The sequence below is a fragment of the Bos indicus x Bos taurus genome, chromosome 18 (assembly GCF_003369695.1).
Source record: "Bos indicus x Bos taurus breed Angus x Brahman F1 hybrid chromosome 18, Bos_hybrid_MaternalHap_v2.0, whole genome shotgun sequence".
Classification (NCBI taxonomy): domain Eukaryota; kingdom Metazoa; phylum Chordata; class Mammalia; order Artiodactyla; family Bovidae; genus Bos; species Bos indicus x Bos taurus.
In genome coordinates this window covers 12,903,090-12,929,713 of record NC_040093.1, presented here as the reverse complement: position 1 = coordinate 12,929,713, position 26,624 = coordinate 12,903,090, and the positions used below count along the sequence as shown (strand labels likewise).

At 55.8% G+C, this 26,624-nt stretch overlaps 2 protein-coding genes across 3 annotated transcripts in view; one reads left to right on the top strand and one right to left on the bottom strand.

Moving 5' to 3' along the window:
* Positions 1-865: 865 nt before the first annotated feature.
* On the bottom strand, positions 866-21,242 carry EXOC3L2 (exocyst complex component 3 like 2). Its single transcript, XM_027515484.1, has 12 exons — positions 21,137-21,242; positions 16,543-17,081; positions 12,992-13,625; positions 11,325-11,436; positions 10,124-10,225; positions 9,928-10,028; positions 9,621-9,731; positions 8,014-8,149; positions 5,074-5,196; positions 4,457-4,612; positions 3,562-3,683; positions 866-1,520 (listed from the first exon to the last, which is right to left on the bottom strand). The coding sequence occupies exons 2-12, from the start codon at positions 17,063-17,065 to the stop codon at positions 1,238-1,240; spliced, it is 2,403 nt and encodes an 800-aa protein (XP_027371285.1). The 5' UTR covers positions 17,066-17,081; positions 21,137-21,242; the 3' UTR covers positions 866-1,237.
* Positions 21,243-25,567: 4,325 nt separating this feature from the next.
* MARK4 (microtubule affinity regulating kinase 4) overlaps positions 25,568-26,624 on the top strand; it is a 30,123-nt gene continuing 29,066 nt past the window's right edge. For both annotated transcript variants that reach the window (XM_027515482.1, XM_027515483.1), the window contains exon 1: positions 25,568-25,859. In XM_027515482.1, coding sequence (XP_027371283.1) covers positions 25,809-25,859 — 51 coding nt within the window. In that variant the 5' untranslated portion in view covers positions 25,568-25,808. The remainder of the gene's footprint in view (positions 25,860-26,624) is intronic.

The following is a 26,624-nucleotide window of genomic DNA, read 5'->3' as shown; positions in this document are numbered from 1 at the left end:
TGCCCACAAACTGCAGCCGGTTCGTTCCTCAACTCCCCACTTGTATATCTGTGACACTGAAAGTATCACTTGAGGATGTGAAGTGAGGGGCATGTATCCTCTGGACATCTCACCTTGTCCTGGGCAAAGAGAGGTTAAGCAGTTCCTCAGAGAGGGACAGGAACTGCAGCCCAGAGAGGGTCAGCTTCCTGCCTGGCATCACACAGCCCTGGGGCTCCAAGAGACCGTCAGACGTCAAACGTGAGTTCAAATGTGTGTGAGGTTCCAACCCCAGCCTCCACTCTGACCCCTGGCTGCCTCCTCCTTCCAACTTTGCAGAAAGAAAAAAAAAAAAAGCCATGCCAGGAAGCATCCATCACAGCCTGTCTAACTGGGCCGGAGGGGCAGGGGTCAGCAAGGAGGTGACCTCAAGGTCTCCGTGGGGACTAGGATCCGGCAGGGCTGGGGGTGAGAGGCTGGAATTTTTCCCACCCTGCGATTTTCCTGCGTCAACCCAGGAGGGCGCCCTGGATGCCGCCAGCCCTGCCCCCAACCTCCTTCCTCTCTTGATACCGCTTCCCGCCTGAGGATGGGGGAAGGGGGTGTGCCAAGGTGGAACCACTGGGCCCAGGAGAGAAGGCACTTGGGGATGGACAAAATGAGGGTCGCTGGCCCAGAGAGGCCGAGGGCCTGCCGTAGAGTCATGCAGCCTCAGGGACTTCGTGTAAATGGGGCAGCAGGGCTGCTCCCGTCCTGCAGGGCCTCCCGCGGACTCCACTGCTCTGCCCAGGAGTTGGACCCTAGCCCGGCCTTGGGTGTGTGAGAAGCCCTTGGCCCTGGGCCCTGCCCCGGTCCTTCCTCCCCCCACACACTGGGGACTCAGCCCTTCCTTGTGTTAAATAGAAACCTCTTTATTCTAAGTATCGTACGTTCCTTAATACATTGGATTGAGGCCAGACCTTGAGGTGAGGGGAAAGGGGGGGCCTGGGATATTTGTGTACAGCCTTCCAAAACGCCACCCACCCCACGCTGGGCTGGGGAGCTGGTGCTGGGAACGGGCTTCATGGCCTTGGGAAAGTCCTTGCTCCTTCTAGCTGGTTTCTCCTCGGAACAGGGAGTTTGGGGGTAGGGGAGAAGACTGCTAAGGATCTTGCCAGCCCAAGGGTCTGTGGTGCCAGGCTGGGAGTCGAGTTGGGGTGAGGGAGGATGGTCTGTCAGCAGCAAAGATGGGGGGCACTGAGGTGGGGTTGGGAGAGTCTCAGCGTCGGGCCTGGGGCCGCCGTAATGGAGACGGAGCCGGAGGCCTAGGCCAGGGCAGGCAGGCCAGCCGGGAGAGGGTGAGGCGGCCCAGGAAAAGAGGGAGGCTGAGGCAGATAGGCGGCCGGGGCACGGGGATGTCTGCGAAGAAGGCACGGTCCCGAGGCGGGGACAGGGCTGCCACCTCGCAGAGTTCCAGGTCCCGGGTCACCGCCAGGATCTCCTGGCGGGCGGCCGTGTGGCGCAGACCACGGATGTCAAGGAGTGTTGCCACGTGCTTCTGCCTGGGGGCGGAGGAGGGGACAGGTGCATGGGGGCCTCCAGATACACTCCCAGCCCACCTGGGACACCCACGCCCCCCAGCTGTCTCTTCCAGAACTTGTCTCAGCTCTGGAGCCCCTTTGCTCTCTCCATATCCCTCCTCCATATCCGTTCCCCCCAGATCCTCCCTTCCCACCAGCCTCCCTAGATCCCACCAGCCCCGCTTCAGAACTTCCCTCCCAACCAGTCCAAATCCCCCTACTCACAGTGGATTCCAGAACCCTCACCTCCAAAACCAGCACAAGAATCTTCCTCTTCATCCCATCTCAGCTCTTGATTAAAATAACCTGCCATCTTCACCCCTTCAGGAGTTCAGACCACTCCTGAATGACCATTCTGCTACTTTCACGCCTGTTTCAGCTCTGGACTCTGTAGCAACCCTTAACTTCATCTTCACTTTGATCTCACACGGCTCCACATTATCACTCAGATCTAGCCTGGAAGTGCTCACCCCCATCCCTATCCTAACCCTTACCTCACCCCAACACCCAGTCTAGAATATTCTCCACCACTGCTGTTTGGACTGTCGTCCAAATTCAACCCCAGAACACTCCCTTCACCACTAGGCCGTTCCTGGCATTGTTATCAAGCAAAATTCTCCCCCAGAACCCGAAATTCACCTTGGGGACCCTTACTCCCACCAGAAACTCTGCTCAAAATTAACTCTATTCCACAACCCTCGCCCCTAAGTGCAACACATCGGAACCTTGCCTTTTCCCGATCTCAGCTCCAGATCCCGGATCCAAAACTCAATTCCAGAGTCACCATATTTCAATTCAATATCCTGCACCCAACATTCATTTCCAGAACTTTCATTTCAAATAAGGTTCTGGGGTCTTTACCACTCCCTTCAATCCAGCTCAGCATCTTCACCTGATCACATTCCAAATTCGAAATCCCCATAGCTCCCAAACACTAGTCTAATATGCAGCTGGTGGGCTGTATATCCAAGTTCAGATTCAAGTTCAGAAACCCCAGCCCAGCAGGAGTGCTGGGACCCCTACTGCCATGCAACTCTGAGATGTTGTGCTTTCCCACACCTCACAACCAGAACTATCCATCCTGAATCAGTTCCAGAGTCCTTACCTTCAGCCCCAAGTCCTGACCCTAAACCCAGCTGATGCGGCACTCCGGGGTCCTGTGGGGTGTGTCTCTCTGAATACAGAATGTCTGTCTGCCGGACCAATGCTGTAGGACTACTCCCAACACCACCTTATGCAAGTGGCGGTGTTGTGTGGTGGTCAGGAGTACCAGCTTTAGAGCCTACTGCCTGGGTTCAAGTCCAGACTTTGCTGCTGGCTAGCTGTGACATTTGGGGTCAGCTAGTTAACCTCTGCCTGCCTTGGATGGTGCTAAGCTCTCAGAACAGTGCTTGCCTTTTACCTGCAAAGAGTCTCTAAAATAGCTTTCATTCTAAAATAACTCTTACTTATAGAGTGGGTGTGTGCGCCGCTGTTTTAGGTCTGACCTAAGGACTCAATAAGCAAGAACTGGTGGTGTTACTGCTGTTACCACGGATGATGGTAAATCATCCCCCGCTAATCATGAAAAGAGAACTATTGTCCCCATGGATCAGAGGAGACTGAGGCTCAGACAGGATCACAAAGAGTCCATCAGGACCTGAACGGCCCCTGCCACTATCCCAGTGCGTGTGCGCCCGTGCGCCCCTGCGTGTCCCCGAGTCCCCCGTGGCTCCCCTGATGGGCCGGCCCTTCCTGCCGGCCGGCGGCCCCGCGCCCGCCCCGCCCCGGGCTTCCTGTGACTGCTTGTTTGTTTGTGAGCCCTGGTGGCGGCGGCGGCAGCGACGGCGGCGGCAGAAGGAGGGAAATCGTATTAATAATGCCCTGGTTTCCAGCAGGAAACGGCCGTCAGACACGCTCGCCGCCTCCCTCCCTCGCCCAGGAGGCAGGAAACGCACGGACGGATATGCCAGGGCTCGCGGGAGACCTCGGCCCTGCCGGCGGCAGAAAGGGACCGGGCGGCCGTGGGGGGTGGGGATCTCACCTGATGTCCGGGTAGTCCCGCACCAGCACCCCCACCTCCATCTGGATGCTCGGCGTGTCTTCCAGGCGGAGAACTTCGGCCAAACGGGGCACCACGGCGTCCAGCCACGAGGCCTGGGACTCCTGCAGTTAAGAGAGGACCCCGGGCTCACACCCTCGCCCCCAGTCAACGCTTACCCCCTTGAAACCACCCTCTCCCGAGGCCCCGCCGTTTTCTCGTAGGTAAAACCAGGCAGAGGGCGGGCTGTAGTCAGAGATTATCTGGAAACTTTGGAAATTTGAAGGAAAATCCGTAATATAATCTACTGTTTGTAGATAATTTGGGGCTCAGGGACAAAATGTTACCACTGGGGAAACTGGACAAAGCATGCCAGAGATCTCTCTCCGCGCTCTTTCTTATAAACACATGTGAATCTACAGTTATCTCCCCACAAATTAACAAGAAAATTCCAAGGACTCTAGGTTAGAAACTCCCGGGATAGTCTGAGTGAGACTCTTCCGGTCTTGATGATTATAACTGGGTACAAATAAGATTTGCTGATTTTAAATGCTTGGATTTGGGAGCGCTCAAGTTCTGAGTTTCTGTTGCATTTAGCGACTCTCTGTGCTCGTAATAATAGCTAGAGTTCAGGATTCCAGGTCCTAAGCCCCTTTGACTGATCGAATCGCCACAACAACGCATAGGAACCATTTTTTCTCATTTGAGCCCAGACTGAGCTCTCGCCGCCGGGAGAAAGCCCACTTTTTACCCGCCTCTAGAGAGCAGAGATCAGAGTGTTACAGTTGGGTACAAGTTGGGTGAGGGTCTCATTCTAAGCCCCCGCCCCCGGCTATCGAGTCCCCAGATTCCCGGTTTTCCTGGTTTTGGAGCCCCCCCGCCCTCTGACCGCACTGACCAGCCGTCGGAACAGCCTCTCCAGCTGCGCGGCGTCCTCCCGGAGCCTTCCGGCCACGCGGCTGCGGGTCCGCGCGGAGCCACAGCGCAGGCGCCCGCGGAACAGGGGCCGCACGTACTCGACGAGCGCCCGCCGGTGCAGCTCGGCCACCAGCGCCTGGGGACCGGGGAAGCCGCGAGGGGGTGTGAGCCGTCGATGACCCTCTCTCCCCGTTTCCCACCCGCCCGCGCCCCTCCTGGTACCCAACGGGAACCCCTCCCCGCCCCCAGTCCCCAGGCAGTCCTCCTGACTCCTTATGGGGAACACGACCTGCTCCCTAATCAGCCCGAGGGACCGGCCCCCAAAGGATGCCCCATCCCAGCCCTCTCCGGCTTTCTCCGGAGCTCCACCTCCCAGAGGCCCCAACCCTGCCGGCAACCCCCTCCCCCGCTACACCCCGATACCCGTGGGCACCCTCTGCGCAGACCCCAGATTGAGCGCCACCTATCTCTCCCTGATAGAGTTGCTCCCCACCTAGAAGAGGTCTCTCCCAGCCGAGCACTCTGGCTCCCCTCCGCCCTCGCCCCACGGCCGCCCGGGTTCCACCCCGCACCCCTCCCCCGCCCAAGCAGACGCACCTGGTAAGGCTCATCCTGCATTCTGCGCAGCGCCAGGGCCTTAGCGCCCAGCGTGCCCACGATGCCGTCCAGGGCCTCCGAGCTGCTCAGCCACTTCCTGCGCATCAGCTTGCTAAAGTGCGGCTGGGTGGGACAGAGTGGGCAGAGGTTCGAGGCTCGCCTCCTTTCCACCCTCTTTCTTCACTTAGCAATTCAATATTTGTTCCCCCAACTCTGCTCCTGGCACAGTGCTGGGGACACAGCAGTGCCAGAGACAGTCCAGCCCTGCCTCCCTGGGGGCTCACAGTCCAGAAGGGGAGACGGACCCACTCCCAGGGGGTTAGGAAATCCAGAGGGGAATGGCTGAGTCAGCATAGAGAGTACAGGAGGGCTTCCTGGAGGAAGGCCCAGAAGATGGTCACTGTTACCCAAGTGAGGAGTGGGAGAAGGGGTGGCTGAATCCAGGGGAAAGCCAGTGTGAAGAAGATTCAGATTTCAGATGGGCCTGCAGGTCAGAGGGCCAGAAAGGTCAGTGTGGCTGGCAAAACCATCTAGATAATTCACAGGCCCAATGCAAAGTGAAAATGGGAGAATTTTGTTCAAAAATAATTACTTAAGAGGCAGCAGAGTGTTAAACCAAGCTAAGGGCCAATCTAAGCAGGGAAAGGAGTTAGGGTTAGCAAGGAGGGGGAAGGTCATGTATGACTGCCCAGTGGACAGATGGGGCTGGTCAGGTGAATGGCGCAGAACACACAAGCCTCCCAGGCTGTGTGAGGATCTCCAGATTTCTCCTGAGGGTACTGGGGAGCCATGGAAGGTTCTGAGCAGGAGAGGGAGCAGATCAGCTCTGTGCTTCACCAAGATGACTGGGAGGGGGCAAGACTGAGGCAGAAATGGGGGGTCTGGAAGGAGGGGGAAGGGATGAGGAGGAGGCAAGGAGAATACAGGTATAGATGCATAGGATGTAGTGGGTGGTCCCCTGTCGGGGGAGGGGCAGGAGGCATCTGGATCCTGGAGGTGGGATGGGGAGTGGGTCTGTCCCTGAGATGGAGGCTGGGAGGAGCGAGGGGAGATGCTGCTGTTGGGTGGACACTGGGAGCAGGAGGCCCCCAGACACCCTTGAGGTTGGTGTCCATGAGGGCCCGAAGCAGGATCCAATCCCATTCGGCCCTGCACCCCCTTCCTGCTTTCTCATCCCACAGTAGCCATTTTCTGATCCTCCAAAAATGTGGGCTTTTGTTAGAAAGCAGGTGTGAATCAAACGAGCCGTCTCTCTTAGTACAGCACTCGACTCAGGAAGTGTTGTTGTTGCTATGAACTCTGTACATTTACGAAGATCACAATGATCAGTACCCAAGAGCTAAACACTTTATGGCCGCAAGCCCATTGCTTCCTCACAGCCATCTGAGAAGGCTGTGCTCATTTTCCAGATGAGCAAACAGCGACCCCAAAGGGAAAGCCATTTGCCCAAGACCCCATACCTGGAAGGGGTACTGCCAGGCCTGGAATAAAGACTGTACCTAATTCCCCCACTGCACTCACTTACTTTCATTCCCATACTTGTCCATTTAGTCATTCAACAAACATTCTCTGAACCTTTCCTGCATGGCCCAGCCCTGTGTTGATCACTGGGAACACATCAGAGAACTCTTGGGGACACAGCGCAAAATGAGATAAACAAAACTCCAAGCGTGTGATCATTGTAAGCCTTTGGGGGGAATCTGAATTCTGATCTGATATGTGATGATATTAAGGACTGATTGTTCCATTTGTTAGGTAGGAGAGTGGCAGTGAATTATGTTTTTTTTAAAAGGCCAGGTTCCTTATCTTTTTGGAGATACAGGTTAAAGTGCTGATGGATGATGACAGGATGTCAAGGATGTAGCTTTAAAAGAAACCAGTGGGCAGGAGAGGTGGGGGAGAGGTGGAGCTGATACTTGCTGGAGCTGGTCCATGGGAGGTCATTCTGCTGACTTTTGTGTATGTTTGAAATTTTCCATTACAACAAAGTTATTTTAGAAGCATTCCAACAAATCCTTGCCCTTGAGAAGCTAACATTCCAATGGGAGGAGACAGATTGGAAAAAAAAAAAAAAGCAAAGGATATAGCATGGCAGGTAGTGATAAGTGCTTTGGAGACAAACAGAGCCTGGGGGGTGGAGGGGGAGTCTCAGGGGGCTTCTATTTTAAATAGGACAGTCAGAGGAGGTCCTTCTGAGAAGGTGACATTTGAGCCAAAACTTGCAAGAGGTGAGAGAGGGAGTTCTGGGGCTACTGAGGGAAGAGAAGTCCAGGCAGAGGAACCAGCAGGTGCAAAGATACTGAAGTTGGAATGTGTCTGACACGTTAAGGAGCAGCTGGCGGGGAGTGTGGCTGGAGTGGAAGAAGCAAGGAGGGAAGCGGGAGAAGATGAGGTCGGAGAGGAAAAGGGCAGACCATCCAGGCCCTTGGGGGGCCACAGTGAGGACCTTGGCTTTTGCCCAGAGTGAGCTGGGAGCCATGGGGGGTTCTGAGCAGAGGTGGGACACAACCTGATACACAGCGTGGACTGAGCGCAGATTGCAACCAGGGACACGCACAACGCTCAGTTCTGTTCCCCCGTGTTCCCACCAGCCCCCCACTCCTTCTGAACCTTGTCCCCTCTGCGCATGTGCAGGAGCCCAGAGATGAGTAAATGGGGCTCTTGGGACTAGGAGAGGCTGGGCAGGGATTTGGGGGACCTCAGTGAGGAGGAGCTCCACCCAGTCCCCAAGGCCCCTTCCTGCTGATGGCTATCCTCCCCCGACCATGTCCTCCTACCTCTTCCTTCCTGCACCCCCTACCCCCCTAAACCACCCAGATATAGCCGTTACCCCACCCCACCCCTCTGCTTCCCGAACACTGAGTCATGGGCTGAAGGAGCTGCAGGATGAGGTGGGGGCGCCCCCTAACCCTGGCCCCACCCAAGCCCACCGCCTCTCACCTGCAGCTCCTGGAACAGCAGGTCGGTCAGGATGCGGTGGCAGAGTCGGATCACACGGTCCAGAGCGCTGGCGGCCGCTTCCCGGGCTGGCTCACTCTCAGGGGGCCCCACTCGGGCCAGGCGCTCCGCCAGAGCCCTGCAGGGATCCATGGAACCAAAAGTCATGGACCCAAACATCTCAGCCCAACTGTCTGGACCTGTCTCCCCTTAGATGGACCCTATTTTGTGCGTCGCAGAGGTGACAGGTCAGAGTGGGGAGCTGGCGGAAGTCAGGGGCTCTGGGGAGGGCCTGGGGTGAGAAATATCAGGGGATGTCTGGAGGGTTGGGGATTTGGGGGGCTCTGTGGACTGTCTGGGAGTCTAGGGGGATGTAGTGGAGAGAAGCGGTCTCTCTGGGTCTGTTTCTCTTGGTGCTTTCTGGGTGAGAGTGGGGATACCTCCATCCTAAAAGTCTGTGATTCTAAAGGACTATAATGCTAAAATTCTACCTTTTTCATTTTCTGTCATTGTAACAACTGATGACCATCTCCATCACTGTAAGGAGAATAACCTGGTTTGGAGGGCACTTGGCACTTTCTGCTCAAATTCCAGCAGACCCCCTTCTGAGAACATATCCCTGAGTCCCCACACTTGTGCCAGGTGTTTCTCTACAAAAGAGTGGAGGCCACTGTCCACCCACTGCGGACAGATTAAATGAATGATGGCAGGTCCAGACAGTGGACAACAGTTCAGATACGAAAGAGGAATGTGGGAACTCCTCAGGTGCTCACAGAAAGACCGCCAAGGTATAAAAGGGAGAAGGACAGAGTGTGTTCAATATTCTACCATCTGTGTTCTGGAGGGAGTCATCTCCCTTTTTTTTTTGGCTATGATGCAAGGCATGTGCATGTGAGATCTTAGTTCCCCACCAGGGATAGACATTTCACCCCCTGCAGTGGAAGCACAGAGTCTTAACTGCCAGGGAAGTCCCTGTATTTCTGTTTTTTTAAGGGAAGAAATAATATGTATGTACATAGTAATATATTTACTTGTGTATGTATGAAAGATGCATATGCATGCACATCTCTGCATATGCATGAAGCGTGCCTCTGCATATATACACTTATTTACACATATTTACTGGAAAATGTATCAAATAACCCTGCAAAGATATGGGAGACGTTAGTAATAACTGGACCAGAGGAGCAACGGAGGGAAGCTTTTCATTGTATGCCCTATTGTATCTTGAATGCATTCCCGATTTAAAAAACTCAGTTAAAAATAAGTCAATAAAAAAGGAAGTAATATAACTGAATCACTTTGCTGTACAGCAGAAATTAACACAACATTGTAAATCAACTATACAAGTAAGATAAAAGCATTAAAAAAAATGTAATTCCTAGAGTCTGGCTTCGAGGTTCCTGTAATTCCAACACCCCCAGGTTTTCATTACTCTATAATCTAGTGATGCTGTGGTTCTTTCTAGGACTCCCAGGTTTTAGGATTCTCAGGTCCCCTGTGTATGCCTCTCGGGGCCAGGTGTGCAGTCCCCACCCAGGATCCAGGCACCCCAGTTGAGCTTGTCACCCTGGACTGGCATCTCCCCCGTACCCGGTGGATGCTCTCACCTCAGAGGGGGCCCACAATTGACCAGGGAGATGGTCCTGCTGATGTAGGTGTCGGGTGGCAGCTCGCGGACTCCTGGGTTCTCATGGAATCGCTCAACGCGCTGCTGGAAGCTGGTGGGAGAAAGCGGAAATGGCAGACAGATGGAAGCACCGCAGGATAAGGGTCCCTGGCTGGGCAGTCAGCCTGCAAAACCTGTGATGCCTACAGAGGTGCCCCTGCCCATCTTGACTTGATTCACTTTCATCTGTCCTCTCTCTGTTGGATCCCGGGTCCAGATGCCCACCCCCCATCCCCAGTCCTCCATACCTCTGCAGGAACTCTGCCAGCCCTCCTAGGCAGCAGTGGGCCATGCGCTCCCCGAACTCCTGGCTGATGCGGGGCGCTCGCTCTGTATGTTCTTCCAGCAGCTGCATGGTCCAGGGGGGTGAGGAGGGGGTGAGGAGGGAGCCAGGTCCCAGTTGCCCACCCCGGCTGATTCTCCCTCCTCTTCCCTGCCCTGTACCTCACACACGTCCTGGGCCAGGTTGCTGGACCAGTCCTCCGTGCTCCCCCAGTGCTCCCCGTCCTCCTGCAGCACTCGAAGCAGGGCTGCCCGCGTCTGAGCCTGGAGGAGGGCAGAGGCAGGGGTCAGAACCCCGGGAGCCTCTCCCACCACAATCCCCATACCTTAGGCCCCAGCAGGTCTGGAGTCTACCTGTGAGCTCATCAAGGCAACACCGGAGAGAAGGACTGGCCCAGAAAACTGCCCCAGCCCTTTCCATTCCTAAGCCTACAATTTGGCGCCTGATATTAAGAGTCTGTGGTTTTAAGGCACCTCCATCTAATGGCCAGAGGGCTTGAGGGTTTATTCTCTCATTATCTGATGATTCTAAGGCCCTGCTCTCAGGTTCTACAAAACAGTTCGCTCAGGGTTTCCAAATTCTGAGAGTCAAGAATTCCAAGAATCTGAGGTTCTCAGGTTTACACATCTCTGATTCTCTAGTCCTGCCCTGTCTTCAGTTCAGTGAGTCTGAGAATCTAGACTTGTTCGAGTCTAAACTTCAAAGCTTCAAGTTTAGAATCGAACTGATTAGAATCAGAATTGCAACTAGAATTAGAATTGCAAAGATTCTGATTTCTGTGGCTGAGGCAAGACTGGCTTTTAGACCAGAAACACAGCTGTGGCTGGGATGGGTGTTTACAGCAGGGCCATTCTGCTTAGTGGTAACTATGCCCGGCCAATCATTAAGCATGTTTATTTACTATCAGCCCTGCTTAGAAGCAAAGATTTTTTTAATATAAATTTACTTATTTTAATTGGAGGCTAATTACTTTACAATATTGTATTGGTTTTGTCATACATCAACATGAATCCTGCAAAGATGTTTCGATGCCCTCTTTCTGTGAGTCCTTGGGTCTGTGAGCTGAGGTCCTGTGACCGACTCTGTCTTGCTGTAAGATTTGAAGTGTCCGAATATATTGAACCTTTACCAAGTGTCCCTATGCCCCGCTGGGTGCTTGAGATACACTGAACATGAGACAGAATTCATCAGTATGGGCTTACATTTCTCTCTTTTGGACAAAACTCAGAAGTCCATAAAGGGAAAAGGGAGATGGAAATAGGGAAAGGGGGAGGGGAGAGGCCCCCCAAGCCCAGTGTAACCCCCACCCGCCTCTGCAGAGTGCCTCCCGCTTCCTGATCACCAATGCCAAGTTCTGGGTACCTTCACGTCTGTGACACATTCATCCTCCAAGCCACGAAGGGTGCCGGGTGACAGAAGGGGCCCCAGCTCCCCGTTCTCCAGAGCAACCATGTCCACCAGACCCAGGACCTCTCTAGGGGTGGGGGAAAGAGGCAGGGGGTCTGTGAGAGCTGGGGCTGGACAACTGAACCCCTCCCCACACTCACCCCTTCATGCTCTCTGTGTTTGTGACCTGAGCCACTCCCTTCCTCCCTTGGGGCCAGCTTTGCTCATCCCTCAAAGGAAGTCTCTGGAATTGTTGCTCCCTTGGCTCCAGCTCTCTGAGTCAGCTCCCTGATGGATGGTGTCCGGACAAGACTTGGAGGGATCAAGTCCAGACGTGACGATCTGGCACGCAAGGTCTCACCCACCAGAGGTTCACAGGACAGCTCCCTTCCACCTCCGCCCCTAGTCCCTGCGGCCTCGCCTCGCCTGGTAGGCCTCCCCCATCAGCCCTCACCCCTGGCTTCTGCCCTTCTGCGTGCCCCGGCCTGTGCCATGCCATCACTCTCACCACACCCACTACCCCCACACACACCAGCCTTTGGCTCATGGCATCCCCTCAGCCAGAAGCCCCATTTCCCTGAAAGTCAGACTTAACATCTCACATCCTAGGCTCCCTATTCTGCCTCCCCCTCTGACAGTCGGCATGTGAGTGCCATGAACAGATATTCCCAAATGGGATGTGGGTTGGGGCAACTGTTGCCTTACTATTCTTCTGGTGTCAGCACCCTGATTTTGATGAGGAACCACCCACTCCCTCTCCTTCCAGTGCGTGGTTTGCGTGTGGCTGATCCCTTTTCCCTGGAGTCCGTAGTGACCCAGTTATCGCTAATCATGGTATTCCATCCTCTGGCCACAAGGATGGAATGTTTTAAGGTCCAAAGCCTCGATGGTTATAAAATTCTAGGACTGGAGGTGTCAATGGTACTCGGGTTCTAGGTGCTAAGATTATAGAATTCAAGAGGCTAAAACTGTGAAGGATCAACAGTGTCAAAGTTCTAGGATCCAAAGAGGGGGATAGTGAATTTCCTAGTGGTCTAGTGGTTAGGACTCAGCTTTCACTGCTGAGGGCGGGTTCAGTCCCTAGTCAGGGAATTAAGATCCCACAAGCTTTACATGGCAGACCAGAAAAAAAAAGCTAAGGTATAGGACTGAAAAGGCTCATCAGCACCAAGGTTCTAGAATTGAAAATGTCATCAATTCTAAAGTTCTAAGATTGGAAGAGCCATCGGTGCTAGTGCCCTAGGGTTGAAGGCTAGAGCGCTGTATGGGTTCTAGAATTCTAAGGGTCAACAGTGCCCAGATTTCAGCAGGACAAGGGTCACTGGTGCTAAGATTCTCGGATTAGAAGGGTGGGCAGTGCTAAAATTCTAAGAGTGCAAGTGTTGAGGATTCTAAGGTTCGTGTCCGGTGCTAAGGTTCTACGATCAGAGGCTTGCTGTTGCTGAGTTCTAGCATGGAGCTGAGCCATAAGATTCTCCGACTGTAAATGTCACCAGCGCTGAGTCTGGAAGGGTCAAAGATGTTCAAGTTCTAAGATCGAAAGTCCAGGGTCCTTAGGATCTGAAAAGGCCGGGACTGGACGGGGTGGAGGGAGGGGCGTTCTACGCGACTTCGGGGCAGCTGATCGCTGGTCCCCAGCTCACCTGGGGTACACCTGGTTGTGCCAGTGCAGCAGCGCGTAGCGGTCGGCCAGCGGCAGCCTCCGGCGGGCGGCGGCCCCCATCCACTCGGCCAGCGCGCCGTGGTAGCCGCGCAGGTAGACGCCAAAGGCGCCCAGGCCGGCTGGGTAGGAAGGCGCCAGGCGGCCCCGCACGACGCCCATGTCCTCCAGCAGCCGTCCCCGCAGCGCTTCCAGCTGCCCGGCCAGGCCCCCGGGCGCCCCGGGCGCCGCCGCCTCTAAGCGCTCCCGGGCCGCGCGAGCCACCGCCTCGGCCCAGCGGGCGCGCAGCTTGCGGGCAGCCTCGGGTCCCCGGCGCCCGTCGGCCGCCTCCTCCTGCACCAACACCTGGCCCAGCTGCGCCACGGCGCCCGCACCAGAGCCCGCGCCCAGCCCGGGGCCCGCCAGCGTCTCGCGCACCAGCGCCCACATCTCGCGCTGCAGGGCCTCGTAGAGCAGAGCCACGTCCCGCGCCCGGCGGCCGCCGCCCGCGCCCTCGGCCTTGGGTGGCCCGGGCGCGCCGCCCCCCGACGACGCCAGCTCTTCGGCCTCTAGCTCCAAGATGTGCTCGTCGGCCCGCGCGAGCTCACGCTGCTGGATCAAGCTCAGGATCTCCAACACTGTGGGCGCAAAGCGGGCGATCAGGGGCTGGAAAACGGGGCGGAAGGGGGCGAAGAATGGGAAAAGGTGGGACTCGAAGGGGAGAAGGTTCGGGGTGGTGCGGGGGTGGGGGCAGAGGTGGAGGAGGAGGTCAAGGGAGGAAGGTGAGGAGAATGGAGAGAATGAGGAGAGGGGTCAGGACTTGGGGAGGGGAGGATGGGGGAGAGGGGATGAAGGTGAGAGAATGAGAGAGTCAGGAAAAGGAGACAGGAGAGGGTTGAGGAGGGAAGAGGGGGTTTGGTGATGGGAGAGGGGGTCTGGATATGGGAAGGAGGTCAAAAGACTAGAGGGTGTCTAGGAAGAGGATAAGATGGGGGAGTCAGAGTAAGACGGGGGTAGGGGTTGAGGAAGAAGGAAAGGATTAGGGCTTGGGGTAAGGGGTCAGCGCTGGGAAGAGAGTATCAGGGGGTGGGTTAGGATATGGGGAGGGGTCGGAGAGCTGAGGCCGGATAGGATAGAAAAAGCGCATCAAGATTTTAAAAAAGGCATCAGAGAAAGTGGAGAGGCTGAGGGAGGGCAGTCAGGTCCAGGTGAGGGGAGAGATGGGGGCCTGGAGGTGGGAGGAGGATGTGAGGACCAGAAGTGGGGCTTTTGGGGTGCAGACAACTGTGGGGGTGATCTGGCTCTCTGGTGATTTCACACGCCCCCAGGAGAGGGGAGTCCTCTGAGGGGCTGAGAGGCCTCTGAGTGAAGGCAGAAGCAGGGTCCCAGTGGCCCAGGGTTACCCCCAACACCTCCCCCCACTCCCCTTCCTCCCTGGCAGAGAAACTATTTCCTGGCCAGTGCTATTTCTGCCCATCCGTTTCCAGAAGGCGGGGGCTCCACTCACCCGCTTTGCACCTCCCTGCAGTGCCCTCCCAGTCCCTAGGGCGCCAGGCTGAAATAGCCTCTGATGCAGGATGTGGAAGGCATCAGAGGATGAAGAAAGGGGACTCCGGTGCTGGGGCAGCAGGGGCTGTCCATGGGGGGAGGCCAGGGGTGGGGGTCGGGGAATAGAGACAGGGCCGGGGGTGGGGTTGGATGAAGGTGGGGATTGGGACAGGGTTGGGGTTGGGATGGAGTGTCGGGGTTGGGGCTGGAGATGAGGATGGGGTGAAGGTGGGGGTTGGGATGCGGGAGTTCAGGATGAGAGCCAGGGTGATGCTGCAATCTGAAGAGCGTGGGGAAGGAGCTGAGGATGGCGTCTGGGCTTCGGGGTAGGGATGAGACTGGGGATGAGTTGAGGCGATGGTGAGGATGGAAAGAAGGAGGTGAGTTTGAAGAAGCCTGGAGGTGAGCTGGGGTTAGGAATGCCGAGAGTGAAGTTGGAGGCTGGAAGTGGGTGGTTAGGATTGGGACTGAGAGGATGAGTTTGGGTTAAGGTTGAAAATGGGGGCTGGGAATGCCACTCGAACCAGGAAGTTGGGGAAGGGAGTGGGGTTGAAGGGGGACACTGAGATAGACCTGGGGTTGGGGGGTGGGAGTGAGATGGAAGAGGGGAAAGAGTTGCACACAGGGATGGGATTGAGGGTGGGATGAGAGGAAAGGGACGGGCCATGGCATGGGACTGGACCGCTTGGCAGTTGTCATGGTGTTGGACATAGCTCTCAGGTTAAAGATGGCATTTGGAAAAAGGGATGGGTTGAGAATAAGCATGTGGATGTGTCTCAGGGTGGAGACAGATGATAGAGTTGGAATAAGTGTGACTGGAAACCAGAAAGGCACCAAGGAAAACATTGGGGTTTGGGGTACAGCTGGGGTTGAGGATACAGCTAGAGTGGCATTGTGATTTGAATTGTGTTTGTCCCCCCAACCTCAAAAAAAAAAACAAAAAAACAAAAATATGTGAAGCCCTAACCCTTAATACCTCAGAATGGGATCTTATTTGGAAATAAGTCATTTGCAGAGGTCATCAAGTTAAAATGGGATAACAGGGTGGGCCCTGATCCTGTGTGACTGTCATCTTTGTAAGAAGGGAAATTCGGACACCAAGACCGACAGGCACAGAGGAGATGAGGTGAAAATAGAGAAGGCCACAGGAGGATGGAAGGCAGGAGGGATGCAGCGACAAAGCCAGAAACGCCCAGGAGTGCCAGAGTGCCAGCAGGTGGCAGAGGCCAGGCAGGCCTCAGAGTGGGCGTGGCCCTGCCAACACCTTGATTTCAGACCTTTTCAACTGCAAGAGAATAAACATCTGTGGTCTTAAGCCAGCCAGTTTGTGTACTAACAGGAAACTAACCCAGGTGGTGATGGGTTTGGGGGGATGTAGCCGGGAGATGGAGGGAGACATCAGGCATGGGGGTGAGCTTGAAGATGAAACTTGGGTATAAGTGGAAGTAGGGATGAAGTTGAAGGTGGAGGCTGGGGCTGGGGGTTTAGGACTGGGGTGGAGTTAGGGCTGGGGTTCAGAGTGGGATGGAAGAAGAGATTGATGATGAAGGAGGAGGTTGAGGTGGGGGTTGGAGTTTGGGGCCAGAATCAGGGCTAAGGATGGGAATGGGATGGACTGTGGAGGTTAGGGAGGGGTTTAAGGTCAAGGTCAAATGTAGATACTTTGAAAGGAGATGGGATTGAGGCCGAATTTGAGGGGAGTAAGGGAAAGAGGTTTGAAACTGGAGACAGGGAGGGCATTGGAGATGAGACCAGAGTTGCTGATTTGATTGTCATGGGACCACGGGGCAAGGTTGAAGGTGGCAGGTGGAGAAAGGGACAGACTGGGGCTGGGGGTGGAGATGAGGCTGAAGCTGGAGCTTGACGATGGAGATCAGGACCACAGGAGGGACGGGCTGGCCCTATCCATGGAGGTGGGCAGATGGAAATTGGAGATGTGAATGGCAATGATGTCACAGGTAGAGACACTGTGATTCTCTCAGGTCTGAGCCAGGGCTCCCAACTCACCTGACAAGGGCTCTTTCACCTTTGGGGGCTCTGGGACCTTGGGAGGGGGCTCGGGAGCCGCCTCACCTGCGGGCACCACCCTCTCAGCCAGTGATGCCCGCCGGGGCTTGGGCCCACGCCCCAGTCTCAGGAAGGCCAGTCTCCGTGCAGCCTCTCCAGCCGCCTCCTCGTCGCCCTGGGCTCGGCTCCCCTGAAGCCTGGCCAGGAGGCCGAAGTCTGCTGAGCTCCTGCGAATCCCTGGCGACAGCACCCGGCCCAGGAAAGAGCGAGGCTGCCCATCCCTGGGGCTGCCCGCTCGCCGGCCGGGGGTTTTGCCCAGCCGGAAGGGGGACAGGCCTGCCAGCTTCTCCAGGGTGGCTCGACGACGACATGATGTTCCATTGGGCAGAGCCCCCAGCTCTGCAGCCTCCTCTTCTTCCAGTCCTGAGACTTCCTCAAAGGGGTTCCGAGAGGACCTCAGAGGCAGTGTCCCTGCCCGGGGCACCTTAGAGTCTGCCACCCCTAGACTCTTGAGGATGGGCATTTTGGCAGGAGAGGACCTGCAGGCGGGAGGCGGGGAAATGGACCATCGGTCGGTATTGTTGGTGATGGGTGGCATTGATGACAGAGCCTTTGTGTCCCCAGCACTTTGAAGCATGTGTGCCAAGCACTGGGCTGAGCACTTACATACCCCCAGAATCTGCACAACCTCCTGTGGTGAGCACTGTCACTATGCCCATTTTGCAGATGAGGAAACTGAGGCTCATAAGAGCCTAACATCCCATAGCGATTCAGGGACAAAGCTGGGATCCAGACCCAGGCCTGTCTGATTCTAGATCCTGGGCTCTTTCCCTGGAGCACTGGTGTTCAGATCCTTCCCCTGCCTCACTCCTGCCCTGGGACCCTCCTGTTCCAGGAGCAAACAGGCTGAGAGGGGAAGGTCCCCTCCTACATGGGGACTCAGACCGCACCCCACCATCCACCCAGGCATCCTGTTCACACTCTCGGGCACCTTCGTCTCCTCCCCATCCAGTCAGTACTCCTGTCACCTCTACCCAACTCATTCCGCCAGCACACTTTTACTGGGAAAGATCCAGAACAAGCAAATCCATAGGGACAGAAAGATTAGTGGTTGCCAGTGACTGGGAGAAAGGGACTGGGGCCTGACCACTTAATGGGTACAGGGTTTCCTCTTAGAGGGATGGAGATGTTCTGGAATCTGTGGTGATGTTTGACCACCCCTTTGAATACACGAGATGCCACTGAACTGTACACTTTAAAATGGCTAATATGGTAAATTTAATGTTGTATAGATTTTACCACACACACACGTACATGCACACATGTACACACACACACACACTTATTAGGTATTTGTATCAGTCCAGCCCTGTACAGGCACTGAGGGCACAGCAGTGGCCAAGGCAGATCCAGTCTCTGCCCCTGTGGGGCTGGAAGCTTCCAGAGTCTGGCCCATTCCATCTCCTACATCCCTGTCTCCTCCCTCTTCATGGCTCCTACCCTAGTCCAAGCCCCCTCTTGCTTCTCTACTTCAGCCTCCTCCCTGATCTCCAGCCTAGTCCTCCAGTGCACCTTTGAGGCTTGTTAGGGCTCAAACCCGCCCCTCCCCTTCTCTCAGCAGCCCCTCCATGGCTCCCCAGTGCCCTCAGGACAAAATTCAGGCTGGCCAGCTGTATCCTTCATCAGCACTATCCCACATTTTCCTCCAGGCTCCTCTGGGCTTCAACATCTGCTTCTACATGGAACTCTGTTCTCCATGGTCCATTCAGGCTTTGGGACCCAGCTCAGATGGTGCCGCCTCCAGGAAGCTCTCCAGGATACCCAGGCTGAATCAGGTGCTCCCCTCCCTGATATTCCCACTCTGGGTCATCGCTGTCTGGGGATGGATTTGTGAGCCCCGAGAGGGCTGAGTCAGGACTGTCTGGGTCACCACTGTGTCCTCAGCTCCCAGGGCAGGCACTCTGGGAATGCATGAGGGCCAAACAGGAAACGAAGGAAGGGGGCAAGGACTTCATTTCTCGTGGGGGAGGAAGAATGATAAGTCAAACCAGACAGGTCAGCAAGAAGCAGGCTACGCAGGGCCTCAGAAGTCAGAAAGAAGGGACTGAGCTTTCTCCCGAGGGCACTGGGGAGCTGTGAAGGGCTCTTTTTCCTTTGTTTTAACTTTTGGCCATGTGTGGGACCTCAGTTCCCCAACAAGGGATTGAACCCACACCCCCTGCATTGGAAGGCAGAGTCTTAACCGCTGAACCGCTGGGGAAGTTCCGGAAGGGCACTTTTGAAAACAATGAAATAGTCCAAACATTCAGAAAAGTATAGAAAACAAATTTACTAAACACCCTTGTGCTTATGATCCTAGCTGCATCTAATGCAAATATATGGTCTCTTGGGTTCAGTTTTTGTTTTCTAAAGAAATAAACATTGCAGAGCATTCCCTGGTGGTCCAGTAGTTAGGGGGCTGCCCAGGTGGCGCTAGTGGTAAAGAACTCGCTTGACAACGAGTTGGGATACCCAGGGAAGATCCCCCTGGGTTGGGAAGATCCCCCTGAGGAGGGCATGGCAATCCACTCCAGTATTATGCCTGGAGAATCCCATGGACAGAGGAGCCTAACAGGCTACAGTCCATGGGGTCGCAAAGGGCTGGACACGACTGAAATGCTTTAGCACACACCAGTGGTTAGGACTCTGCACGTTCACCACCGAGGGCACAGCTTAGACACAGGTCAGGGAACTAAGACTCAAGCGTTGCAAATGCACTGAAGCCGCCCACACCCCTCCCTGATCCCTCTCCCAAGGAAAGCCATCCCTTTGCCTACCCAGACTAGTACCCAGAAATATCATATTGTTTTGCGTGGTTTCAAACTCTCTATAAACACTATCTTACTACATGTGTCCCCTACAACTTGCTTTTTTCTTTCCCCACATTTTCCACGTGAAATTTGTCCGTGCCTGTCACTGTGGCTCTAATTAGCGCTACACGCTGTATTCCACTGTGCAACTATGACAAAATGTGTAAGGCATCGGAGGTTCCCACAGACACATGGGCTGCTTTCAACCAGGACAGGGTCGGAGCAGGCTAGGGCCAGAGTCAAGATGGGGCACTGGGTGTGGGGCTGCATGGGGGCACTGGGTGTGGGGCTGCATGGGGGCATTGGGAGGAAGCCGATGCTGAAGGGGCCCTGAGTTGGCTGGGCTGTGGGCACAAGCCTCTCCTTTGCTGGTGGTGACCCCACTTCTTTACTACCTGAATTCAGCCTCTAAACCTTAGCCATTGACTCTCAAGCCTCCTGTTCCTCAAAACACCATCCTAGCCTCTCTGTAGTCTCCATGGTCCCCGATTCCCCTGGGAGGCAGTCACCATGGCAACTCTTGCCTGGAACCCCTGTGGCTGTGGGCAATTGGTGCCAGCCCCTCCACACACACACACACACACACACGCATGCACACACCCCACATACTGATGCTCTTTCATCTTCCAAGCTGGGCTCTACAAGCCTCATCTTCAAAATGGCTCTGTCATTCCTAGAACTGGCTCCATCATTCCTCCCCCGCAAAAAACTCCACCTCCCCCTCAAAACAGGGGCCTTTGCTTTCCCTCCAGCAGAAGTCAACACCACTCAAACTAGATCTTTTTTCACCCAAACGAGATTTGACATTCCTACGCCAGCTCCCACATCCACCCCTAAACTGGGACCCCTCCCCCCCAAATCATTTCCAACATCCTCAGACCTGTCTGCAACATTTTCCCAAAACTGACCCCGACGTCTTTCCCTTTCCTGGCTCCAGCACCTACCTCTGCAACCTGACTCCAACATCCTGCCCCCTCCAGCCCCCTCTTCAGCCTCCGGGTGCTGGCCCCTGACTCACTTCCGAGGGATCCCTCAAGCCCCCCAGCCTCTGTGCCCCTCGCAGGATGTCTTGGCCACCAGAGCTTCCCTCTTTGGGCTCCTCCTCCTCTTCCTTGCTACCAGCCTTTCCCCAATGCCCCGAACGTTTTGCAGGCCGGCCAGCCTGTTTGCAGAAGTTGTTGCCTCCAGTCCCATGCCTGTGATCAGGGAGCTGCCCTGACCAGCTGTGTCCTACACAACCCCAGTTCAGACCCTGCCCGCAAACAACTCCGTCACCAGACCGGCCTGTTCCAGGTTCACCTACATCTTCAATCCCAGCCTCATCCCGCCTCCTGCTCTATCTCCATCCCAACCCTGGTCACCGCTCCCATCTCTGGGACCCCATCTCTTGGGGGCGGAGCAGATCGCCCATCCCTCTCTGGCCTCAGCCTTCCCACCTAACTCAGAGCGCTTCCGACCCAATGACACCATGCCTCTCTGCTCCCTTGGTGCTTCCAAGCTCTCCTTGACTCCCTGGCAGCCTGGATCGGCAGAGTCCCCATGGCGTGCCCTGCACCCTCCTCCTCCTGACCCCCCCTCCCCCCAGCCTCTTGCTGGCTGACGCCCCCCCCCCACCAGGTCAGGCCCTAGAGTTTCTCTTTGCCCCCAGCCTCTCCTGGCTTCAGGGCACACGCTCTCCCCAATTCTGGTCCAGCACCCAGTTCAGAGGCGCGGGGCGTGTGACTCCCCTCCTCTTGCACACTCACCTCCTCGTCACCGTCCCTCTGTCCCGGCTGCTGTCCTGTGTTAAGGCTCCTTCAGCCAGGACTGCCAAGAGCTTGGATCTGAGGAGGGGGGGTTAGAGGAGGTCAATTTCCTGTCAGGAAACCCCTCCCTCTCTGGGGCCAGGGGCGGGAAGGACTTGTTATCTGTCTGCCCTTTTAGGCCAGGCTGTGTTGGGCTGGGAAGAGGGACAAGGCTGCGGTCAGGCCCCACCTTCATCCACCCCGACCGGAATTGGCAACCCCCCCAGTCTGCTCTTCACACCTCCCAAGGTGACAACACCCTCCTGGGTACCCCCCAGAGACACCCCATGCTGGCTGTGGGCCCCGAAGTTCTCTCCTGGGTTTCCTGCTCTGGGGTGAAGACATGGAGGAAGGTTCTGCTGGGACCAGGGGCTGGTTGGAGGCCTCAGGGGGTGGCCCTGGGCAGGGCTTTGCTCCCGTGGTTCTCTCTGCCTAAAAGCCCATGTCTCCAGGTCTCCGTATGCCTGCCTTCTCGTTATTACCCAGGTCTCAGCTCCAGCGTCCTTTCCTCCAAGGAGAGGTTCCCGACCAGCAAAAGCCCTTCTGCCCATCCTGTACTCTCCTCCCTCCTCGGAGACATTGCTCTGGACTTCCCTGGTGGCTCAGACGGTAAATTGTCTGTCTACAATGTGAGAGACCTGGGTTCGATCCCTGGGTTCGATCCCTGGGTTGGAAAGATTCCCTGAAGAAGGAAATGGCAACCCACTCCAGTACTCTTGCCTTGAAAATCCCATGGACGGAGAAGCTTGGTGCAGGCTACTGTCCATGGGGTAGCAAAGAGTCGGGCATGACTGAGCGACTTCACTTTAGAGCACTTTCTACAATCTGAAATGATCAAATCCCTCTGTCTCCCTGGTGGATTTTCTGACTGTCCCAATCAAACGTAAATTCTATGCAGATTTTGCTTACCGTGTTCATCATGATAACCCTAAATACACGCCTGGCACATAGTAGGTGCTCAGTAAAGATCTGTTAACGGAATGCACCAGTGGGGATAGAGCAGTGCTAAGGAGGGGAAGTTGTGGATGAAGACGGCAGATGGGTTGGGGCTAGAAATGGGCTGGGGGTTGAATGGAGTGAGATGCAGGATTAGGGTTACTTTCAAGGCTGGGTTTTAGGCTTAGGTGGCCCTTTGGGTTCCCAGGCATAGTATCTCAGGTGTTTAGTATCTCAGGTGTTTGGCCTGAGAGAATGATCACTTGCCTCAGCTTGATTGGGGCTGGGATGAGGTAGGGTTGACATTAGGGACAGGAGCTGGGCTCAGGGATCACTCCTTCTCCCCTAGCCCCAGTGAGGGCTCATTAGGTTGGGATAAGTGCATCAGGGGTTAAGATTCCAAGGTCTGAAGGCCTCCATTCAAGGATTGGATTTGTCAGCAGAGGGCCCCGGGGAAGGGCTGATTTGGTGGCCAAGAGGGCAAGGGGAGAAACAGGCTTTGTCCTCCCCAAGTCAGTGTGGACCCATGATAATGAGAAGGCAGGCCGGCTGGAACCAAGCATCTGTTATGGGCCATGGACACTGTTGGGTCTCTCCCTCTATTTTAACTTAATTTTTTATTGAGCTGTAATTCTTACGCCATAAAATTCACCCTTTTAAAGCATATGTCAATGGTTTTTGGTATATTCACAAGGTTGTGGCAACCATCCCCACTATCTAATTCCAATTCACCACCCCAAAAAGAAATCCTTAAATCCTAAAACGTGTTAGCAGTCGTTCCTTACTGCGCTCTCCCCCCAGCCTTTGGCAACCCTGATTCTACTTTCTGTCACTAAAGATTTACCTGTTCAGGATATTTCATATAAATTTATTGTTGTTTAGTTGTGAAGTTGTATCCAACTCTTTACAACCTCATGGACTGTAGCCCTCCAGGCTCCTCTATCCATGGAATTTCCCAGGCAAGAATACCAGAGTGGGTTGCCATTTCCTTCTCCAGGAAATCTTCTCAACCCAGGGATCAAACCCTCATCTCCTGGATTGGCAGACAGATTCCTATACAACTGAGCCACCTGGAAAGCCTATTTCTTATAAATGGAATTATACAGTAAATGGTCTTTTGTATGCTTCTTTTGATGAGCATAATTTTTTAACATTATCCATGCCACAGCCTCCCTCCCCTCTTTAAGCCTCAGTTTCCCCAGCTGGGAAATGAGGTGGGGACTATACTGGGAACTACGGAGCCAGGGTGAGCCCTGGAGTGGTGGGCAACCTGTGTAGGGAGGTGATCTTCTGCCCTCGTGTGGTGTTTCGGAGAACTGCAGCTGTCAGCGCTAGGGCTGGGAAGGGATTGGGCGGATTCAGCCTCTATCCCATTCCCAAGACCCCACCCCTCATCCCGCAGAACCCTTGGGATCCCAAAGCTTCCAGAACAACATTCTGAGCTCCTCCCTCTCTGCCTCCCACCATCCCTGAGACTCCTCAGCCTCCATTTGTTGAATAATAATAATATCACCCGTTTAAGAAATTCTAATCTGTTCCCGCAAGAACTGCTTTCCTTACATAGTCTCATTAATTTGTCACAGAGCTAGGCTGCTACTTTTACTGTCCAGAGACAGGAAGCCATAGTGGACAAGAGCCTACCTTGTGGAGTTTGGTGACGCTTGTGTTCAAATCTCAGCCCTGCTGCTTACCAGCTGTGTGGACTTCAGCATGTGGTTTTTCCTCTGTAAGCGGGGGAGACAATGATGATCCAATCTCATGCTGTAGCAGAAAGGATGAAGCGCTCAGAGTCTGGCACAGAGGAAGCCTCTGTGAGTAGATGTAGCTGATAGTATCAAGCATTGACATACAGGTCAAGACCTTACAACCAGCTGAGTGAGGGCGGAAAGCCTTTCTTTGTAGCATGTGCCAATTTCCATGGTGTAAATATTCCCACCATGGCTAATTCCAGGCTACCAGGGTGATGTCACTGAAAGCGTTTGGGGGAAAAGAGATGTGCAGTCACCCCTTACATAGCAGTTTCAGTGTAACAGAATACAATAGATGTAAATAACCTCAGGATCACACATAAGAACCAAACGTGAAATAATTAGGACGTGGTGACTATTATCTTTGCTTTAAATATAATTTATTTAATTGTATGTTTGCATAATTTAATTTTTAATAATGACCGTTTAACAACCAGCTCCAAAATCCCTGAGACTTCAACGACCAGCTTGCTGAGTTGGCTCCAGCAGGCTGCTATTATTGTCAAACCAGTTTTTTAGGAAGGGAAACTGAGGTTCAGGAAGACGTTCAGACATCGATCCCATGCAAGGGCTGAATCCAAGGCCAGGGCAGTGTCCGTCTTCCTTTCATTCCACCCTGGTCTAGAGGGGACGCGTGGTCCCCACGGCACTGTGTGATCTCAGCAAAGCCCTTGACCTCTCTGGTCTCAGTTTGCCAAGCAGGAGAATGCTTGCACCAGGCTCTTTTGCACCTACTTCAGCCCCGCTAGGAAGGCAACATGCAGATCCTCCCCCTCCCTTTATACAAGTGTGAAACTGAGGCCCAGAAAGAGCCAGTGCCTGTCCTGAGTGCCAGAGCTAGACACAGAGAGTCTTGAGACCCCAACTGGGTTGCAAAGGAAAGGAGACTGCAACCCACAACCTCGGGGTCTGGAGTTTTCTGGGAGGTGGGAGGCAGCATTGCTAGAGAGGTTGGTCACCCTTCCTCAGTGGCTCCGCCCAGACACCGTCCCCCAAGCATCCTTAGCCCGCGGTCCCCAGAGCTTCCTGGACGGGGGAGGAGGCGGGGCTGGGAGGGAGAACAGGGAAGCGCCGTCGGCCTGGTTGTTGCCTTTGGGGGCTTCTCTGTCAGTCCTGTCTCTTTGTCTCCGTTCTCTTCTCAGGTCTGTGCATCTCCGTCCCTCCGTCTCTGTGCGTGGATCGATCAGTCTCTGTCGCTTTCTGTGTCTCTGCGTCTTTCACCCTGCCTATCTGTCTGTGTCTCTCCCAGCGTTTCTCTCTCGTTCTGCCCTTCTGTCTTTTGGCCGCTCCGTTGTCTGGCTGCCTGTTCATCTCTTTGTGTCTCTGTTTCTCCCTACCCCTGTCTCTCTATCTCTTTGTGTCTCTTTGTCTCTCTCTTCCTGAGCCTCCCCGTCTCTGCGCCTCTCAGTATCTTTCTCTGCGTCTCTGGCGCCGTGCCTCGGCGTTTCTCACTCCTTCTCTTCCGGTGAGTCTCTGCTCTCGGGTGAGAACCTGCTCCGAGCCGACGCGCCCAGACCTGCCTACGCCCCGAGAGCCCCCGGCTGGCCCCGGCCTGCGCCTTTAAGTGCCGGCGGCGGGGGGCGGGGTCTCGGGGGCCCCGCCCCCGCGCGCCCCGCCCCCTGACGTCCCTTCCTCCCCGGCCCCTCCGCCACCTCCCTCCGCCGCCGCCCGGGCCGGCTCCGCGCCCCCTCCCCGGCCCCCGCCCTCCCGCCTGCCCGCCGCCCCCATGGCGCCCCGGGCCCCCGCCGTTCGGGGCCACTAGGACCCTCGGCATCCCTTTCCCTCCCCCGCCCTGCCCCCTCTCCCACGGTGCGAACCCGGGTGTCCGCAGCGCCCAGCTTTTGAGCTCGCGTCCCCAGGCCGGCGGGGGGGGGGGAGGGGAAGACAGGGGACCCCGGGACCCCCGCCCCCCCCGACCCGGCCGCCCAGTCCCCCGGGACTCGGAGAAGATGTCTTCGCGGACGGCGCTAGCCCCGGGCAACGATCGGAACTCGGACACGGTGAGTGGGGCCCGGCCCCTTGGGGAGCCCCGGCCGGGTCTGGCCGCCGAACCCCTCGCCTTGCTGTGCCCCTGGCCACACAAGCCCCTACCTTCGTTTTCCAGCCCGGCCCGCCACCCCCCGACCCCCCGCCCGGACTTCCAGGCCTCTCGACCCTCCCCCACTCACTCCTCAGCCCAGCCCGACCCCTGGGGGCGCCTCTCTCGCGGGACCCCTCTCTTGTCCCTCTGCAGACCGCTTCCGCTTGGGTCTCTTCTCTCCAGGAAGCCCCCTCCCCTGCCTTGCAGGAGCCCCTCCCTTCTCCGGAGTGTTCTTAAGCCCCTTCCCCTCCAGGCCGCCTGCCTCCGACTGCTGGCCCCTTCCCGGATTTGCCGGGCTCCTGACCCCAAGGCCCAGCCCCGGCCCCCGCTCCCCAACCCAGGGAGGCCTGGCCCGGTGCTTCCTCTGCCCTCTGGCCTTCGGCGACTGGATCTGGGTGCCGGGTTCCCCATGATCCCCTCTTCTCATCCACAGCTTTCCGGCCCTCCAGAATGCTCCTGGCTCCTGTGGGCACCCCCTCACAGGAAGCCAGTTCCACCTTTCCTGGGCCGAGGGCCCTTTCTAGCTTGTTCAAGGTCTCTCCACTTCCAAGGCCTGGTCCCCATCTTCCAAGCAGCCCTGTCTCTGGATCCTCAGCACCTCCCATCCCCACAGATCCCCCCCCCCACCCCGGACCCTCTCTGGTCTCTTCCTCTCCCAGGAAGCCTTGGCTTCCAACTTCCAGGC

Coding starts and splice junctions, on each gene's coding strand:
- EXOC3L2 (XM_027515484.1), bottom strand. CDS start 17,065: ATGCCCATCCTCAAGAGTCTAGGGGTGGCAGACTCTAAGGTGCCCCGG. Junction 13,626..16,542: donor GGTGAAAGAGCCCTTGTCAG/GTGAGTTGGGAG, acceptor TTGCGCCCACAG/TGTTGGAGATCCTGAGCTTG. Junction 3,684..4,456: donor AGAGGCTGTTCCGACGGCTG/GTCAGTGCGGTC, acceptor TCTTAACTGCAG/GAGTCCCAGGCCTCGTGGCT.